The 20515-nt window shown below is 45.4% G+C and overlaps 1 protein-coding gene across 9 annotated transcripts in view; it reads right to left on the bottom strand.

The window, feature by feature from the left end:
• LOC147458778 (uncharacterized) overlaps positions 1–20515 on the bottom strand; it is a 372832-nt gene that overhangs the window by 321834 nt on the left and 30483 nt on the right. For 8 of the 9 annotated variants that reach the window (XM_086510214.1, XM_086510218.1, XM_086510217.1 and 5 more), the window contains exons 3-5: positions 4315–4416; positions 4081–4133; positions 3612–3708 (exon numbers count right to left, since the gene is read on the bottom strand). In XM_086510214.1, the coding sequence (XP_086366340.1) occupies positions 3612–3708; positions 4081–4133; positions 4315–4416 (252 nt within the window). The remainder of the gene's footprint in view (positions 1–3611; positions 3709–4080; positions 4134–4314; positions 4417–20515) is intronic. The other variant, XM_086510216.1, reaches the window with a different exon arrangement.

The following is a 20515-nucleotide window of genomic DNA, read 5'->3' as shown; positions in this document are numbered from 1 at the left end:
ACCTTGAGGCAGCCTGCTTCAGAGTTCATGTATTATTTATTGCAGCTAGGGGGATAGAGACCTTGGACTCAGCGGTTGGCTTCTCTTTTCTCCTATGCACCAGGGACCAGGCTGAGTGGACTATAGACTCAATGTTGGAGTGGCTACAGACACAGGCCCTAGAGTTCTCTCATCACATGGGAGACCTAGGGGTTACTTTCTTGAGACTCTTTGGCCAATGGCCAAGTTTTCTGTGACACCTCCAGACGCACCAGGATGTAGACACATTGTGGTTCACTTCTTTGCTGACACACAGAGCCTGCCATGCTATGTACACATACATGAGGACTCCAAGATAGAGGAGGTTGCTTTACGCACGGCTCGGTCTACTTGGGCTTGGGCTAGACACTCTTTGCAGTCACGCCTATCTCGAGGACGCTCGGATGCGGATTACTCCCCATCCAAGCCTGCCTTCAAGATAGCACAGCTAGCTGCTGCGGCAGCATCAGTTCTCTCTCGCTCCCCATGAGATCGTCTCATGAAACGTTCAGTGATTAGGTGGGCCCCAGTTTCAGCGTCAGAGGGGCCGACTGCGTCGGGAGCTTCAACGATGCCTTGTGGGAGGAGAGATTGACCTTCTTATGCTACAGGAGCATCATCTGTGTGAGAGCCACATTAGAAGTTGTGGTCAGCTTTTGCGTGGACGATATGAGACTTTTTGGTCAGCTGCATTTGGACCTGGAGGCATCCAGGGTGGGGTATGTATGACTATTGCGGATTCCTTGCAGCAGGCCACTGTGGGCAGAGGGATTATTGTGCCAGGCAGGGCTCAGTGGATGACTATGCAGGTTCAGGGCTATCTCGTGGGCTTCCTGAACATCTATGCGCCCAATGTGGCAAGTGCACATGCAGAGTTTTGGTCTCAGATTGTTGAGTCTCTGCCGCAGGCAGAGCAATGGTGCATAGGGGGTGACTTCAACATGTTGGAGGACCCCTCTGACAGGATTGGTGGTAGCCATACTACTGTGCATGGAGTTGAGCTGGCAGCTTGGGAGAGGTTTTGTATGACTGCGGGTTTCAGATGTGTGGCAGCCTTCTAGCTTTGTGAGGCCCCCAGACGGCCTGGCCTTTTCTCGTTCGGACCGCACAGTGGGAGACGTGAATCTATCTCGGATAGATCGCTTCTACACTAGTGACCACTTTTGTGACTTGGGTGGGACAGTTGGCATTCTGGCAGGGACTTCCTTTTCGGGCCATGCACCAATGATCCTCACAGTGAATGATAGGTAGAGGAGGGGGAGCACGATGCTACGCATCCCTAAGAGGGTCTTGCTAGACTCTGCACTCAGAGAACGAGTGGAGGCTCTTTGGACAGAGAGTTTACATGCAGGATTCTCCTGCTGACAGGGTGGCGTCAGGACTTGCTCACCTTAGTCGATTCTTTCTTCAAGAGTCTTCGGCTCGCCTGGCTGCAGCGAGAGAGGAGGAGCAGCGTCTCCGATGGGGCGTTGCTTCCTTACAGAGGATGCAGGAGCAGCATCCAGACAGTCCTTGGTTGAAGGAGCAGTTACAGCAGGCTCGCCAGGAGCTTGTCAGCACATAGGAGAGGCGCCATGAGTTTGCTTTCCATCGACAAGCATCTCAATGGACCCAGGGTGGGTGACAGAGTGACAAGCGCTTTCTTTGAGGCAGTGGGCCCCCAGCATACGCATGCCAAGGTCAGCCAATTGAGAAAGCCCGATGGGTCAGTTGCTTTAGAGTCAGAGGACATGCGTGCATTTGCTATTGACTTCTACCGTGATCTACTGTCTGCAGAGCCTCAATCAGAGCGTCAGGATGCATGCAGAGAGCAGGTGTGGGCACAAATGCCTTGTCTTGTGACTGAGGAGATGCACCAGAGGCTTGAGCTACCTCTTTAGCTAGAGGAGCTACACACGGCTCTTAGAGCACTCCCCCGTGGTAGCTGTCCAGGTGAGGATGGCTTGACTCCCAGCTTTTTCTTGGAGTACTCGGACTTGCTCAGCTCAGATCTCTGCATTGCTTTCAGTTCATCTTGCACACAGGAGAGATGCCTGAGAGTATGAGTGAGGGCCTAATTTACCTCATTCCCAAGGAGGGTGACTCCTTGGATGAGATTCGACAGTGGCGCCCCATCACCATCCTCAACTCAACCTACAAAATTCTTGCCAAGGCTCTGAGTTTGAGGATTCAGCCACTTCTAGAGAGCATTATACATGGGACACAGACAGGTTTTGTCAAGGAGCGTAGTATCCTTGACAACATCTTTAATTTTTGGGAGGCTTCTGCCTCAGAGTTGACTCGGACTTTTTGGAGGGCACTCTACGCAGGATGGGCTTCTCAGATGCTTGGATCAAAGGTGTGGTAGCTCTGTACAGACGGGCACACAGTCAGGTACTTTTGTCAAGAGGTAGATGTGATCGTTTCATGCTCACACGTTCGATCAGGCAGGGCTGCCCTCTTGCCCCCTTCCTCTTTTTGTTCTATGCTGAGGCGATGAGCAGGTTTTTGGTTTCACAACAGGTTGCTTTACGTGGCTTAGCGCTCCCTATTCGGGGAGATGAGCTACTGGACGCTGAGTTTGCAGCCTACTCAGCCTTGTACTTGGATGGCTAGGAGGCCAACCTTCACAGGTGTGAGCAGGCTCTTAAGACTTTTTGTTGTGCATCACACGCACTGATCAACTGGAGAAAGAAAGTGGCTTTCTTGGTTGGTAGTGCTCCCACGCCTAATTGGATTCCAGTGAGGGTTTCAGGTGGATTCCCACAGGGACTGCAGCTCGGTACTTGGGTTGTCAGGTTGGTTTGGACTTGTCTCCCGAGCAGCAGATTGCTCCCCTCCTCCTGTCCATCAGGAGGAAGTTGTTACATTGGAGCTCTGCACGACTTTCTCTGACAGGCAGAGTTGTAGTGGCCAAACAGGTGTTGTTGGCTACTATGTGGTACATCACTTCTTGTTGGATCTTTTCGAGTTCTTCTATCAGCCAGGTAGAGAGGTTGATCGGGAACTTCCTTTGGTCAGGGCGTGACACTCAGGTAGCCCGGGCCAAAGTGGCATGGCAGATCATCATTCTTCCTTGTTCTCAGAGAGGATTGGGGATCATAGACCCAGCACAGCAAACCAGAGCCCTTCTTGGGAAGTTTATCGTCAGAGGACTTCTTCCAGGAGAGGAGCCCTGGAAGGAGTTCTTGCTTCAGCGGCTTAGTGCTAGGGTGCCTCAGGCTGGAGGCCCCTGGCTCAAAAAACCCCTTTGAAGGAACTATCATTGATCATGAAAACATTGAAAGCATGCATCAAAGGGAGCGCTTTTGTAAAGCATGTCGGGTCATGCAGGCTTAGAACCAGGCACGTTTACACACATGTGCACACACAAATGCATCCAAGAGATGAACTCCCAAAAACAGTCGTTAATGCTAGTCATTAATGCTATTGCGCATGATAGAGAAAAACAAAACAATGTGCAAACAGCATACAGGACAACGCAATAGATGAATAGATTTCAAGATGCTACTGCGAGACAAGAACTCTCCCACAATCTTGACTAGTAAGAGCACATAGAAACGGAAAACAGAAAACAAAATAGAACTTATCAACAAATTAGAACCCATTTTCACCTGTTGCAAGAGTATAAAGCTTGCAAAATCATTCCAATCCACTGATCCGTTGTTGTTCACATCAACTTTCATGAAGAGCTGCTCCACTTCCATTTTACTACCAAAGCCAGTTATTGAAATCACTCCCTAAGGGTCATTGTGTTCACAAGTTTTTATAACAGGCCCTTAATGCTTGCATGCACACCAAAATATTCCAGATTTGAAGAATAACTAAATTTTCCAGAATGAAGGAACTTTCAAAGGCAGAACTTCCATTTCCATGAATTGAGAAACTTCCAAAATAATTAGAAACCTCAATTTTGCTGAAGGATCTGTGTTTGGGTATTTTTAAACATTGATAAATAAGAAAGAATATAAATCCGGGAATTAAAGGGTATATTGAATGTTTCTTGTCCAATAACTGTCTTACTTCATAAACCAGCCTAAACTGTTGTAAGGAGCTATCTCATGCTACTGCTTCACAATGTACCTCATGTAGGCTGCCATTTCACCAATATTCAGGCACTCCCTCAAAAATCCTTCCTATAAAAGCCAAGATAGTAATCAGGTTTAGTGTTGCATAGAATTAAGAACCTCTAGCATCGGTCACATGAATTGTTTGTGCAAATACTACCAACACAAAATTGTAGCATGTATGCCAACTTTATCTTACTTTAGACTGCTGAGGCACAAAAACTTTAAAGGAATACTTAAGCCTTTGAACCTTATCAAGTCTTCCATGTGTGTTGGTGGTGCACAACGCATCAAATGCTCTCTTGAGCTCCCTTAATGCATTTAGAGTCAACACCCCAGGGCTTTTATGAGGCTAAGAAATAATAAAAAATGACAACATCAGACAAGCTCTCTCACTTTCAAAAAATGAATTATAAAATCTTTTGCTATTTTAAGACGATAAATAAATGACAACTGAAACATGATAATAGCTGAAGCAATGGCTCATACTTTTAAAACCCCTATCAAACAAAGGTTACTTACTAGGACTGGTATACTTCTGTCTCTAGCTCTAGATGGAATAAGCGGCATATCCTGCTACCTGTTGGTGTCCCTCTGAATCTACCAATCTCAATCTCGAGTTGATGTGAGGACGTGCGTATCTGGCCAATGGCACAGCACAGACCATGAGAAAGATGCGTGTCCATATAGCTAGGTCGAATCACAAACCCATCCCCCGTGAGGTGGAGAAGATGCTCTCTATAGAAAGCCATCTTTGTGCCCAACTCCTGTAACGGATCTATCCATGTCCTCCTCGTGTCCAACTGGATCAGATCCTGACGAATAAGTCTATTAATCTCTACCCGTGTCAGAGACCTCAAGGGTGCCTGTAGAGAGTATTGAAAAGGAGGCAACCTGTCCATGGTGAAACCATGTGTCTGAAACCATGATGCCATTTGTGCAAACCAGCATGACGTATCCCCATTAAGAGCTAATGAGAGAGAGAGAGAGAGAGAGAGAGAGTCGACACGGCCCGACAGAGTTCCGTGCCCAGAGGTATTGGCCCCAAAGACCCGCGCTCCTTTCGGTATTTCTTTTTATTTTAATCTTTGAGCAAAGTACAACTCCTGCGGGTGCTCGCTCTCTGACTTTGCATCCAAATGCTCTGAGAAGTGTGAGCCCCCCTTGGGTCACTTATAAAGACTACAAGGGTTGCTAAAAGCAAAGCCCCAAAAGAATTTAACTCAAAAGCAACGAGTTCCAAAAACAACTTGACCAAAATCTGCCAGCAAAAAGCACCAACGTAATTTGCGGAAATCCATACAGGCTGCCACGTCAGCACTGTCAGCGCAAAATCAGGGGCATCCGTACAGTCAGCCACGCCACTGTCCGTACAATTTGCCTACGTGTGTGTGTCCGGGCAGAACTGCCACGTCATCAATTTGTGACAAAGGGAGGGATAAATAGAGGTGTCAGAGCTGGGAGTCTTAGGCTGCGGGCATTATCAGGGCTCAAAGCTTCTCCCTCACTACAGAGGCGGTCAGAGTGTTCTTTCGCCATGATTGGATAATATCTTATAAATAAATTTTCTCAAAGGCTCCGTTGGTGGTTCCTTCTTCTAGGTGCTCTCTTTTTCGAGTTTGGTTAGACCTCTGCCAGGGGTTGATCAATCCATGCCTTTCTAGGAGGTGGGGAGACCCCCTCTTATATGGAGCTTATGGCACTAAAAGCCAGAGAGCTGAAAGCTAGGAGAGAAAATTCATAATGACTGGGCTGGTTGAGATGGAGGTCCAGCTTCTTCTTGTGCTCTGTTGATATCCACTGCATGTTTGGGTGCACCAATATTACATGTGGGTGGCAACTTGCATCCAACACTGGTCACTCATCCTGCATACCCAGGAGAGATGGAGATCTAAGGATGCTGGTTGGGTGGGCTTCTTTGACACTAGAAGGTGTACCTCATTTTCTGTACGATGGTGACAAAATAATTTCAATCGGCTCTCTTAATCTTTTCAGCCACAGCTCTCTTTGCTGTCTCGGGCTTACTTTTGAGTGGTGTGCTGGAAAGGGGGGTCATATTAGGTGCATCTGCACGTGAGTGTTGGCAGCTGTGGATTTGGGAGAGGTCGTGATCATGCTAGTTGTTTTAGGATCTCTGTGAGTGATCATGGACCTCTCAGCAGGATCCAGCTCTTCAGTTCTCTTTCTACGAGTGTACAATCCAGATTGGTAGACATACTGTGAACCATTAGCAGCATGCTTAGGCTACCCACCTACATGCCTGCTATGTGTGGACAGTGGGACTGTCTCAGGCTTTCCTCTTAATACTTTTGGTGTCAGATTTTTGAGACCCTGCTACTTGCCAAGTGATATTTCATGTGGTTGGTTGCACACACTATCCTTGTGGTTGGTACCTGAGCTACGAGAGTTGGCCATGCCTTTCAGGTGGTTGGTTGCACACGCTAGCCTTGCGGTTGGCACCTGAGCTATGAGAGTTGTTCATGATCTCACCCATCAGAGTGTCATCGGCAGGTTCTGGGAGTCGCCCAAGGCCTATGAGGTTGAGCTGGGAGGCTTGTAGAGGGGAAAAGGAAATGGCATATTTTCCACAGCGATGGTTGTAAAAGCTAAACTCATGGCTATTGACATGCCTTTGTGCATGCTACATCGTCTTAAATTTAATATTTTAACTCTGAAAGTCAGAACATTATTGTAACATAAGTACATTACATATGTCATTGCACAGTGTACTATGAGATACAAGGCCGTTTTCATTGTCTATTCCGAGAAGGTTTTGGGCCTCTATCTAGGGTCATGAGTTATGAGGATCAGAGATGTCTTGGGCTATATCTACTTGAGTTACACAGGCATAGAGAAACTTTACTGAGGAGAGCTGAAGAGCGACAACCCCAGAGACAGATCACAGATTTCTTTACACTAGATATTGTACACCCAGAAGAACAGACAGAGGAGCAGCCAACAGTGGAGAGGTCTACCCGCACTACTGGCATTCTCATAGATCGAGCATTGGAGCTAGGGAGATCTAGACGACCCCGATGGGGAAGAGGAGCTACACAGTTTCGAAGGAGGCTACAGCAAAGGATTCGAGCCATACTCTTTCGTCGTCCACAGTGCAGATGAAGAGGGATCCCTATGAAGATGGATCTCTACTCCCCTCCCATTTTGCCTTCACATTGTACTGCTTAGTTTAGGATCCCGCAGTATTTATATTTTGTTATCCTAGTCTAATTTATTTTGTTAATCTGACTTTGTATCAGATACACCGCATTGTAACTTTCTGGTCTCATAGGTCACTTCGGCCTTTTGAAGACGTTAATATAACATTTCATTTCTCTCTCTCTCTCAGTATATGTTGAGGAGATACGTAGGCTTTTATGCACATCAGAGCCAATATACACAGTGGAGGAGATCACATCTATGCTGCATGGGACAGTGACATTACATGGGGCAGCGACAGAGGCATATCCACACACTAAGCCTGGGCAGAGACGTCGTTCTGGGCACATGCCTCAGAACAACTGGTATGATGAGGAGTGTCAACAGAGGAGAGCTCAGATACAGCGGGACCTTACATTGGGAGTGATCACCTATAGACAGTCTCGCATTGCTACACGACGACTACTGCGACGGAAGAAGCGAGCTTTCTTGGTCCAGATGGAGCAAGATTTATATCAGCTCTTCCTTAGTAGAGATTCAGGAGAGGCTTGGCGTCTATTCCATGAAAAGTCTCCCCCACCAGTGATTACTTCTACAGAGATATGGGGGCAGTATGCAACATCTTTATACACTGTACCTGGACAACCACCATTACCAGACCCACCACAGCCATGTCCGGCTACGAGCACCTTCTTTACCACTGAGATGGTAAAGGAGGCCATTGCCAGGATGAAGACCAGACGGGCACAGGATCATGAGGGTTTGGTAGCAGAGCACATTATACATGCTCGGGATTTGTTGGCAGAGATGCCTGCACGGCTATTCAACCGTGTCATGTGTGAGGGTCTCCCTGAGTCTTGGAGATTATCTACTATTGTACCTATCTTCAAGACAGGTGACCCCACAGTGCCGGGGAATTACCGTACTATCATGGTAGGACACACATTGGCACGGTTATATGCATCCATCCTCGGGCATAGGCTGAGCAGTTGGGCAGAGATTATGGGCATACGAGCACCTGGGCAGGCTGGTTTCAAAAGGGGTTTCTCCACACTAGATCATGTCTTTACACTCAGGGCTATCATTGAGGAGGGTCGAGCACATGGTAGACGGATATACTGCAGCTTTGTGGATTTTCGCAAAGCCTTTGACACAGTGCCGAGGGCCAGATTGATGCACCGGCTTATGGAATTGGGGGTACCCACAGAGCTGATGTGGGGGATCATGGCATTGTACAGATCAGTGATGGGTCATGTACGCACATCAGAGGGGATATCCGACATAGTTCACTCCACCATCGGAGTGAAACAGGGATGCCCACTGTCCTCTACTTTATTTGGTATGTATGTTGATGGGGTCTCTGATTATATTGACAGAGGAGGAGATAGAGGTGCACAGCTTGCAGGGACATGGATTCCTCTTTTATTGTATGCTGACGATATCGTGTTGATATCAGAATCGCCAGAGGGTATGCAGAGACATTTGGACGCATTGCATAGTTTTGCAGAGGATAGTGGATTGTCTGTCAACCTTGGTAAAACCAAGGTCATGGTATTTAATACCACGCCACAGTGGGTTAGGAGATCAGCACCTACTTTCACATATGGACAGGACAGTATGGAGTACACTGATGCATACACATATCTTGGGGTGGTCTTTAGTGGACCGAGGTTCACACTGAAAGTGGCAGCAGACACTAGATTGACTCGTGCCTATGCAGCCCTAGGTGGTTTAGAGAGGATTTGTTCGCAAGTTCAGTTCCAGGAACCTCGAACAAAGCTCTGGCTTTTCGATACTTTGGTCGCTTCAGTTATGCACTACGCGGTTCAGGTTTGGGGACCGTCTACTGACAGTGCTGGATGGACTAATATGGAGAGACCCCTGATATCTATGATTTCTAGGCTGATTAGAGCCAAGGCCTCAGTCCCACATGACATCATACGAGCGGAGCTGGCTGCCCCACCTATGGAGGTTGAGGCACTCACCAGATCATTATCATTTGTACACAGCTTATGGGACACCACCAGGGACAGGTATGCCAGGCTTGCTCTCGAGTCATCCAAACAGCTGGCATTACAGGGAGATACATCATGTTGGTATGCACAGATGAGCTCATGGTTTCAGAGGCATGGTTTCAGCATGGACAGGCTGCCCCCTTTCCAGTATTCTCTTGATGCACCATCCTTGGCTCTTACACGGATGGAGACTACTAGACTCATTCGGCAGGATCTTATCCAGCTTGATAGCAAGAGGACATGGATAGAACCATCACGGGAGTTGGGTACGAAGAGGGTTTTCTATAGAGACAATCTTCTTCAACTCACGACAGACGGATTTGTCACACGGCCCAGTTACATGGACACACATCTATCTCATAGGTTACGATGTGCTATTGGCCAGATTCGCACATCTTCACACCAGCTTGGGATTGAGACAGGTAGATTCAGAGGCATACCAGTAGACAGTAGGATATGTCAGTTATGCCATGCAGAGCCAGAGACAGAGTTTCACTACATATGTCGCTGCACAGTCTACTATGAGATACGGGGACGCTTTCATTGTCTATTCAGAGATGGTTTTGACTCGTTAGACAGAGTCATGAGATATCAGGATCAAAGATGTCTCGGATTATTCCTACTTGAGATTCAGAGACATGGAGACGCTCTATTGAATGGGCAAAGACAGAGACAGTCCCAGAGACGCATCTCAGATTTCTTCAGTCTGAGTACCACAGAGTCAGAGGGGACACCACCACCAGAGAGCTCGGTTCCCACCCATACACACATCAGCGGTACTCTCATTGATCGAGCTATAGAGTTAGGGAGATCGAGACGACCGCGACTGAGGAGGGGGGCCACGCAGCACCGACGGAGATTGCGGCAGAGGATCCACAGGATTCTAGCACGACACCCAGAATGTCGATCGGGATAGGCTTCATGCTATTGCTATATTGTATCATGGTGACACTTATCCCCACTTTGTACCTTTATGGCATGATACCATTGCTCAGCCTACCAGCCACCCATAGGAGTCGGTAGCACTCCTATCATTTCTTTGTTTGTAGTTTTCTTGTTTGTACCCAGACTTGGTACTAGACTCATCATTGTAATCAGTTGGTCTCATAGGTCATTTTGGCCTCTTGTAGACGTTAATATATCATTTCATTTCATTTCATTTCATTTCTCTCTCTCTCTCTCTCTCTCTCTCTCTCTCTCTCTCTCTCTCTCTCTCTCTCTCTCTCTCTCTCTCTCTCTCTCTCTCTCTCTCTCTCTCTCTCTCTCTGAGTCTGGGAGTCACCTGGCTTGGGGACGAGGATGTCAGATTACAGAGACCAGTTTCTCACCATATTGTCTGGGGGGTTCATACAGACACCACGCTACATGGACACATATATGCCACATAGCTCACGGGTGGCGATTGGTCAGCTGAGAGTGGCTTCACACAGGTTAGAGATTGAGATCGGGAGACATACTGGTGTTCCCAGGGAGGAGCGAGTCTGCAGAGCCTGCACAGAGGAGGTGGAGAGTGAGGAGCACTTTGTATGTAGATGCAGAGCATACACTGAGATCAGAGGCAGGTATGAGGCCTTATTCAGAGGACAGCCCACTCTCCGAGAGATCATGGACTCTCGAGATCAGAGACAGCTCGGACGTTTCTTACTAGAGATACAGAGCCATCGGGACACACTACTAGAGCCACACACAGCTACACAGACAGAGGGGAGACAGTCGCAGCTCACAGACTTCTTTCAGAGGATTGCCGCCCCTCCCTCACCAGACACTCAGAGGGGAGTGACACTCCCACAGGCGGAGGTGAGCCGAGCTAGACGACGACCACGAGTCACAGGCTACAGGGGCGCGAGCTCCCACCATCGACAGATCGAGGAGATCCGAGCCCGGGAGCGCCGTGCCACTGAGGAGCGAGCGGCTCAGATGAGGGCCGACCCGACAGCTTTCATCTGGGTAGCCTTGGCACCAGACCCGCCCATGTACCACATCTTACATCCCCCCATTAGTACAGGATGGAGCTAGATAGCTTGATGCATTCTCATGATTGTACTACCTTGAGCATATAGACATGCATATACCCCTAGAGATAGAGCTCCATCCCTCCTCAGATACTCCACTACCTACATTCAGTTCAGTTTTGTATCAGTTTTGTTTCATTTGTCTTTCCGATAGACGGATGACATACACACCATGTACATTTGATTTGTCTCATAGGCCGATTTCGGCCTGACATAGACGTTAAAAATCTTTCTTTCTTTCTTTCTTTTCTCTCTCTCTCTCTCTCTCTCTCTCTCTCTCTCTCTCTCTCTCTCTCTCTCTCTCTCTCTCTCTCTCTCTCTCTCTCTCTCTCTCTCTCTCTCTCTCTCTCTCTATTAAAGTTCAGTGATTATAAAGTTTCTATTCGTGTGTTGCTATTGATTTCTCGTTTGGAGTGTCCAAGCCTTACAGTGATATCACAGCACAGAAAGATTCTTCTTCTACGGAGGATCCGATCCTTTTTGCAGCACATGCACATTTTTGTGAACGAATCTTCGTGCCCAGACCCCAGACTTATTAGCCACTCCCACCCTTTGTACATCGCGCATCGCGCGCGCTCCCGTCTTCATTGCTCTGTCTTACAAGGCATAAAGCCATAAAGAATCCCTAATTACACATGGGTTCTTATGGAGAATCTGACAAAGATAACACCTCTCAATGGACAGGCAAAAGAAAATAATGAAGATTTGGACAGATTCTTGGTGGAAAATTTTGCTAGAACGAAGTACAAACGTCAACTGCAGGTTGACACGTCTATGAAAAGATTAATCAAGTACTCCATAGACCCGAGACTCGCAAAACACCTAAAGAATTGCCCGATTGATAAGATTTACTCGAGATGGCGTGTGGCCATTGCTTCTCCTCTCAGGTCGGGAGGAAAGCCAAAAGGACAGACTAGTGCAGAAAAGCGGAACCTGTACTCGCACGAAGAAACGGACAAGAACTCTTGAAAAGAAGATGACCAAAGGACCACCAGAAGATAAACTTGAGAGTTACACAGCAGCAGTCGAGTGCGAAAGAAAAGGAAAGATGAAAGTAGAACTGGTACCACATTACGTGGAAACCGACCCGAATCAGATGAACAAAAGTACAAAATTTTGCCGCACATGGGGCAAAGTGAAAGATTAGGAAGGCCTCATTTTCTTTACTTGGTGAGCCTAAGGAGCTTTTCCAGAACGAGGCCAAGGGGTTGAGCCACTTGGCTCAATCCCCATCCTCCATTAAGAAATAAATCCACGGTTCATTTTTTTACTCAAAAGCTTTGGACATAAGTCTTTTGCTCGATTTGTTGCAACGTTTCAGCCTTGAAAAGCAGCAGCGAGATATGATCCTTGGCAGCGCTCTGTCTGCAACCAGATAGTAGGGCTCTCTCTGCGCACAGCTCTCTCTCTCTATGTCTCATGGTTTGCGTTGTGCCATTGGTCAGATACGCACATCCTCACATCAGCTCGAGATTGAGACTGGTAGATTCAGAGGGATACCAGCAGACAGCAGGATATGCCGATTATGCCAGAGAGAGCCAGAGACAGAGTTGCACTACATATGTCATTGCACAATGTTCTATGAGATACGGGGGCGTTTCCACTGCTTATTCAGAGAGGGTTTTGGTACTCTATCTAGGGTCATGAGTTATGAGGATCAGAGATGTCTTGGACTATATCTACTTGAGTTACACAGGTATAGAGACACTTTACTGGGGAGAGCTAGAGAGAGGCAGTCCCAGAGACACATTACAGATTTCTTTTCACTAGATATGGGACAGCCAGAGGAGCAGCCACCACTGCAGAGCTCGTCCCACACTCATTCGACCACTACTGGCACTCTCATCGACCGAGCATTGGAGCTACAGAGATACAGACGACCGCGACTGAGGAGAGGAGCTACACAGCATCGACGGAGACTACAACAGAAGATTCGAGCCATACTCTCTCGACATCCAGAGTGCAGATGAGGATGGATCCTCACCATTTCTTCCATCTTTGTTTCACACACTGTTACATCCAGTTTACCGGGTACCTATTGTATCAGCTGCTACACCCACGTAGTTTTAGATTGTAGTAGTAGTAGTAGTATTTTGTTCCACTTCTAGTTCTTTTCTAGTTCTTTTGTACCCAGACATGGTATTAGATTCACTATTTTGTAACTGATTGGTCTCATAGGTCATTTTGGCCTTTTGAAGACGTTAATATAACATTTCATTTCATTTCATTTCTCTCTCTCTCTCTCTCTCTCTCTCTCTCTCTCTCTCTCTCTCTCTCTCTCTCTCTCTCTCTCTCTCTCTCTCTCTCTCTCTCTCCTGCGATGCCGAGGTGGGCTGTTAAAATTTTCGCAGACATCACTGGCTCCATGCAAGCCTATTATGTACACAGGATGCTCGTGAGAATGACTTGGAGGACAGTATAAGAAACTGTAATGAGGAGTGCCAAAGACCTTTCAAACCCTGGTTATATTTTGTAGATCATCAAGCTGGAGGGTACTTCGGATGCTTGCCGACGTGATGAGCATTCTCAAAGATCAGATATTTCGTGCGATCAATCAATGGCAGAGGTTTGTTCTAGTGCTACTGAAACAGAAGATAATCAAATTTCAATCGATAATTAGTTGGCCTAATCTGGAGTTGAACCCCAAAACCCATCGCTTTCGCAGGCCTCAACACATTTTCTTGCTGATGATATCAGTGTGTTGGCGATGCAGACGGAAGAGGCCGAAGAAATGGAAAGAATAAACGTCGAAGTGGACATGAGGGCAGAAAAGCTTAGCAGGATCGATCACACCGAACCTTATGATGGTTATCCTCAAGTAATTAAGCCAGCGGCTTCAATGCTAACTGCTTGCGCTTTTAGCAGAGAGTGTGAGGGGATTATTAGCAGACAGCTCAATGTCGAAGGGAAGGCATTGGGGAATATTACCACTAGTGCAACTCATGGTCTGATGAGTTGTTGACTTCAGTCACACTCCTCATCCAACTCTATTGATAGCCTATCTAAAAATTTGATGAGGCAAGCATTTCAAAACGATTTGCAGACAAACGGAAACATCTCTCATGACCAATTCAACGCACAATATGGTGTCCGTAGGAGTTGGTTAATGTGTAGCTCCAAGGAGATGTAACAACATTGTAGCAGAAGTCAAGTAGTCAATCATGCCTACGCTGCCGACCAGGATCAAAAGAATAGTCAAAGAGCAAAACCGGAAGCTAATTCTTTTTTCCACTCAAAGAGCTTTGATGCTGGAGAAGTCGAAGAACAAGGACTACGAAGTGATGGCATTTCTCGAGACAAGCATACCAATATGTCAGCACCTATTAGCCTCTAGCAGTGAACTACTGCTGGCCATTCAACATCTAGATGGGATAGAAAAAATTTTACAGACAATATGGCCAATATTGTTGCTTGTAAAGAGATTCTCTTTCTAAACCGCGTGCAAGCGGCAGCCAATGTGGCCGCCAGTTGAGATTAGCAACAACAGTATACTGCAGCGTTGCTCTTCAGCAGATGCATATGAAGCAGGGAATGCTGGTGGTGTGGATTTGAACACAGAGCAGTTACTACTTCGGAGCTCCCTTCTTGCCAATAACCATGACTCGGTGGCAGATCCTATGAGCAAAGGGCCATGTATGCAGAAGCTATTGGATCGGCTCACAAAGCCTTAAAATTTGGATTGAAGTAAAGTTTGGATGGTTGCAAATGCAGACATTGATTTAGTATCGATACATAACACAGGCTAGTTAGCAAGGATCCAAGAAGACATAATTGCTGACCGAAGCAACTTACAACTCTGAGAGAGAGAGAGAGAGAGAGAGAGAGAGAGAGAGAGAGAGAGAGAGAAGGTAATATTGATCATAGGACATAGTGCATAAAGTTACATCTACATGTTTTATGTATGGTAGGGAGGACATATATTCACAACACTGCACATTCCAATTGCACAAGCGCAACTCCAACTCGACAACATTGGAAGGTCCGTTATCTGTATCCAAAATTTTCATGCGCATGCGTTTGCTTGGCGCAACACATAAACGCTACGGGGCGGGGCACGGCTTCCGTTTCTTATAATTTTTTGAAGAGACCACAGTGCCAACTCTCCACCATACTTTTGTATGGCACCTTTGTATGACATGCACAATATACTTTGCACTTTCAGTGTGACCTCTAATTGCAAGACGATATGTTTAACTATTCACATTGCTTTTTTGTAGCTTGACTCACATATCGACCTGCAGATTGGACAATCATAAAGCAGGAGTACAAGATTTCAGGTTAGTAAAACATCTCATCTATTGTTGCAATTCATTCATGCTTTATCAATTTGTTTGTTTTAGAATTTTCCACATTAGTTCCTTTGCTTTGGTTTATTTGGATCTCGTTTTCAGAACTATACACTCAATGTCAATCAACATCTGCACGTAAGTTACATCCGCAACTTTTAGCATACGATTGCTTGCCAAATGTATGTGATATATTATAGTAGCGAAGACACAAGTAGTGAATGCATGTGGTGTATCACAACTCTAGATAATTTATACCATACTAGGTGTCTAAATAATTGATTCCATACTATATATATCCTCGTTTCTCTCGTACTAGGTGTCAGTATGAAGTTCTCAAGACATAGAAGATTACAGTCTAAGCGTCAATAAGCTAAAGAGAAAACTGCAGCCAACTTGAAACTAACTTGCCATCCATATGCTAGGTCATGCTTTGAAATCACTACATTGTATAAAGATTGGAGCATGCAATGTGATATCTTCGCTCACAATCTAGAAATATGTCTCTGCTGCGCGACGGCATACCTCACATATATAGCGATAAACGAGGTCGACAGATAATGAAATAGACACTCCTCTTACCCTCACTTATGTATTATTGTTGGGCGCGCTTTGTCATCGGAGCGGCAACAACAAGGCTTAGCAACATTGTATCTACAATCCATTGCCAGTTCAAGATACCAACCATGAATTAATATCCTCTCTCTATTGATGAGACCGATGAGCGATATTTGGACATAAAAGAGGCAGATATTATAATTATAGATGACCTCTACATGTTAACCCAAACGACTTTTGACCTTATCTTAAGACAAAATGTCAATGTAACAAGCACTAAATTGGCAGATCCCTTCAACAACAAATGTGTTCTCTTGCTCGGTGATCTTGCCCAACTACCCCCATTGGTCCACTGGCTACATGCAACTTTGTACAAAATATCATGCTCTATAAGACATGCAACGGACCCTAAAATGCTTCAGTTCTCCACCATTTTTTGTGAAAGAAAACCAGTCGTAGATAAGATCAATTGTACCTTGGGTGCATGTATTATAGATGAAGCGCATGTGCATGACTACATCAACAACTCTACTACGATAATATGTACTTACATGTCGGACATCCAACACTATGACAACCTTGCCTTGAATAAATTGTACAATCAAACTGACATCACAAAACTTGAAATGAAGACGAACACGGATAACATAAATGTCCTTCAGTAGTAGCTCCTAGACCCTAAGTTCAATGAGCTAGATTCGATCGCAAATTGTGTGAATTGCATGATCACTAAAAAAATATCGACTTGACAATCGGTGCGACAAACGGTGCAACATGCATTGTCAATGCCATAACACAGAATACAGAAGGTGAAGTTACATGTATCATTTTCCTCATTCATTGTATTGGAAATAACTACACAAGAAGAAAGGCAAAACACAAACAACTATAAAAGAAGAAAGGCAAAACACACTCGAAATCCATTTTCAAAAATGCAAGCCGAAGTGTTGCACTACCAACTGTTCAATGTTTTTTTTTTAAATTTGAAATACTTTCCATTTGCAAGACTTTACATGTAGCATGTATTACATCAATTATTAGAGATTTACCTCGCTTGGATATAATCTCAATTGCAACCATCCCTATAATCTCTAATAACTGATGCACTTAACTTTATCTCCTCCCATAAACATTATAGCGTTTTTCAAGTGTATATCCCTTTCACGCAATGCCGCCCTTCCCAAAGTAGTCTTGCTCTTGTTCCCTTCAGTGCTAGCTGCTAAAAGTCAATTTGCATATATCATGTTATATGCTATAGATCTTATAAAGCAAGGACAACTTCTTTTCACTTACATTGGCGGCTTGACTTCGCTAAGGCCACAAGCGAAGGCAGTTCTAGCGGCACCCGAACGGGATGTTTCCATTACACCGATCATTGGCAAACTTCGTTTGCAATGTCAGGAGTGTTGGGGGCACGACGACTTTTATATCATGCCTTTGAAAGGGTGTGATTTCCTTCGACGAATCCTTTGGTACCACAAGAACAACGCCGTGGTTGACTATCGGGCTAAGAAAGCAACTTTGACAAAGAGATTGTACTTGATGTTTTCTTTAGTTGATTTTCTTGAAAGAATTGAATGATAATTGAAGGTCGAATATGTTTGACCTTGAAAAGGAACGACAAGATTTTCTGCAATAGAGGCTCATTGTTTCTTTGAAGGCGTACCAAGCAAGTTTCCAAGTCCTAAAGATCACATGATTGATTCCTAGTAGTACACCACCAAACCAGCCAGCTTACAGAGTTAGCCGAGGCCAAAATAAAGAAACAATGAACCAGATTACGCGTATCGATGATATACTCGATAGACTTCAGAATTCTACTAGCCAAATTGATATGAAGAGTGGTTATCACTAGGTCTAAATTGCTCCTGGAAACGTCTACAAGACAGCTTTCAGGATAACTTTTGGTATTTTCAGAGAGTTTTACGGTGGGAGTACAGATGGACTCGGCCAAAATTAAGACTATCCGCGATTGGCCTGACTTGAAGAATGTTCCTGAAGTTAGAAGCTTTTTGGGCTTGTAATCTTACTACCGGCAAAATACATCCTGTCGAGTGTATCTTGCATATTCCATACCAATGATCACATTCGCGAGGTTATCAGTAATTTGACGTCGTGGAATGAAGCCGTATTGAGATTGATGCAAGCCTTCATGTAGAAAGCACTTGAGTCGGTTAGCTAGCATTTTTGCCATTAATTTATATACCACAGGCATAAGTGTAATAGGCTGCCAATGAGAGAATTCTTCGCACAATGCATGCTTAGGTATCAGCTTGAGCAAACCTTCTTTCCAAGAGGAGGGCCGCTCCTGCTGTTTCCAAGCTGTATTCATCATGAACAGCAGAGGCAACTTCAAATAATCCCAAAAGGACAAGAAAAATTCCACAAAGAGACCATCCCAACTAGGAGCTCTCTCCATCAACCCAAATCAAGCAAGCTGGCATGCAATTCTGGCTCAGTGAAAATTGCTTCCAAGTCTTGAGCCTGCCGCATCAAAAGGATAGAAGTAACATGTGATAGAAACAGGTGATACGCTTGGCAAGCTGCTCTTGTGGGAGAAGAAGGGGCCTCAAAAATCTTGCCATATAAGAATGTAGGGCTAGTGCTAGCTCTTGTAAAGTGGAGGTCCATTCCCCTGACGGTAATTTAACTCTCCGTATAGCTTGAGACTGCCTAGACTGATGTAAATACTGGAAAAATAGTTTAGCAGAACATCCTTTATCTGCAGAAGCCTGTTTTCGAGCTCGAGTCTGCCATTTGGCCAGTTTTCTCTCATCATTGTGCCGTAACATAGCGCGAGCAGAAAACAGCCGCTTGAGTGTCAGTAAGAGAAGAATGATTCGCCAAGTGCATCAGTCTACTACAAGCATCCTTCGCCTAATTAACCTGTTTTAATTTTGATTTTGTCAAGCACTACATTTTGCTTATGACGCTGGAGACATCACTCTTGATGCCTATAGGATTTACTTTGATTGTTTCTAGCTTTCAGAGCCTCATAGTACTCCGTTCTTTGTATCCCTTTCTTTTCGTGGGTTTTCCTCGCTTTGAGGTTTCCCACTTGTAAAGTAATCAAAGCAGATTTACAAAAAAAAAGTTCTTACTACCGGCAGTTCATTCGGAAGTTTGCAGAGGTAGCTTCCCCTTTGCACTTATTGACTTAGAAAGGAGTCCCTTTCTTGTGGGGACCGACGGAGGTGACTGCCTTTCAGACACTTAAGGAAAAATTGACTACTGGACGAGTCTTGGCTTTGCCAGACTTGCAAAATCCATTCGGAGTTTATTGTGATGCTTGTGGTCGTAGTCTAGGAGCGGTCTTGATGCAAGAAGGCCATGTGATTGCTTATGAAAGCAGAATGTTCTCAAGGCCAGAATTGGTAGCACAGATTTATGAGAAAGAGCTATTGGCAGTAATCCATGCTCTTACTCAGTGGCGACATTATCTACTCGGAGCCGATTTCACGGTCTTTACTAATCATCAGAGTCTACATTACTTCTTGTCACAGAAGCAGTTTTCGAAAAAGCAGACACGGTGGGCTAACATCTTGTCACAGTTTCACTTTCAGATTGTCCATGACTCCATGTTCAGGGACATAAAAACTTAGTGGCAGATGCTTTGTCTCGGAAGCTCCTCATCTTGGCTATTTCCACACAGCTATGAGAATATGGTTGACCAGTACGCCACCAATCCGGATTTTTTCAATGTGTTTACTCGGATACAAAACAGGAAGATAGTGCCAATACGGGATGGCTTCTTGATGAAGAAAACAATGTTGTGTGTTACACAGCCGTTGAGGGAAAAGGTTTTGACTTAGTGCCATTGTCCACCTTTGACGGGTCACCGTGGCATTGATACCACCTTGAAAGGTGTGGAGCAATATTTTCTTTAGACCGAGACTCAAGAAGGATGTGGACGACTTTGTTCGCACTTGTTTCGTATTCCAAAAGGTCAAGTTTGACAGGCATAAGGCACAAGAATTACTACAGCCTTTACCCATTCCCATTCGCCCCTGGAAAAGTATTGCAATGGATTTCATCTTTGATCTTCTGAAGACACAGAGTGGCATCATGGCCTTTGGACGGTCATCAACAGATTCAATAAGCAGGCTCACTGCTCTACCCGATCCTTTGGCGAAACTGTTCGAATATATGGCATGTCTAAGTCCATTGTTTCGAACAAAGATCCCCGCTCTACTAGTTGTTTTGAACGGCAATCTGGGAGAACATTGGCACGTGGTTGCAGTTCTCGTCCTCGTTCCACCCACACGCAGATGGGCAATTTGAAATAGTTAATTCAATGGTTTTGAATTTGTTGAAGTCTTCTTCTTCGGATCAAAAGAGTAAATGGGACAACGACAAATGAGGGATCTCCTCTGAGTTTGATCCACCTACCTCTGTTGATTTGTATCACTCATTGTATCAGCTCT

Source organism: Adiantum capillus-veneris, chromosome 4 (genome assembly GCF_014529385.1).
Source record: "Adiantum capillus-veneris isolate H3 chromosome 4, ASM1452938v2, whole genome shotgun sequence".
In the NCBI taxonomy this organism is placed as follows: domain Eukaryota; kingdom Viridiplantae; phylum Streptophyta; class Polypodiopsida; order Polypodiales; family Pteridaceae; genus Adiantum; species Adiantum capillus-veneris.
Note: the sequence above shows the minus strand (reverse complement) of the source record. Positions and strands in the feature narration are given on the sequence as shown.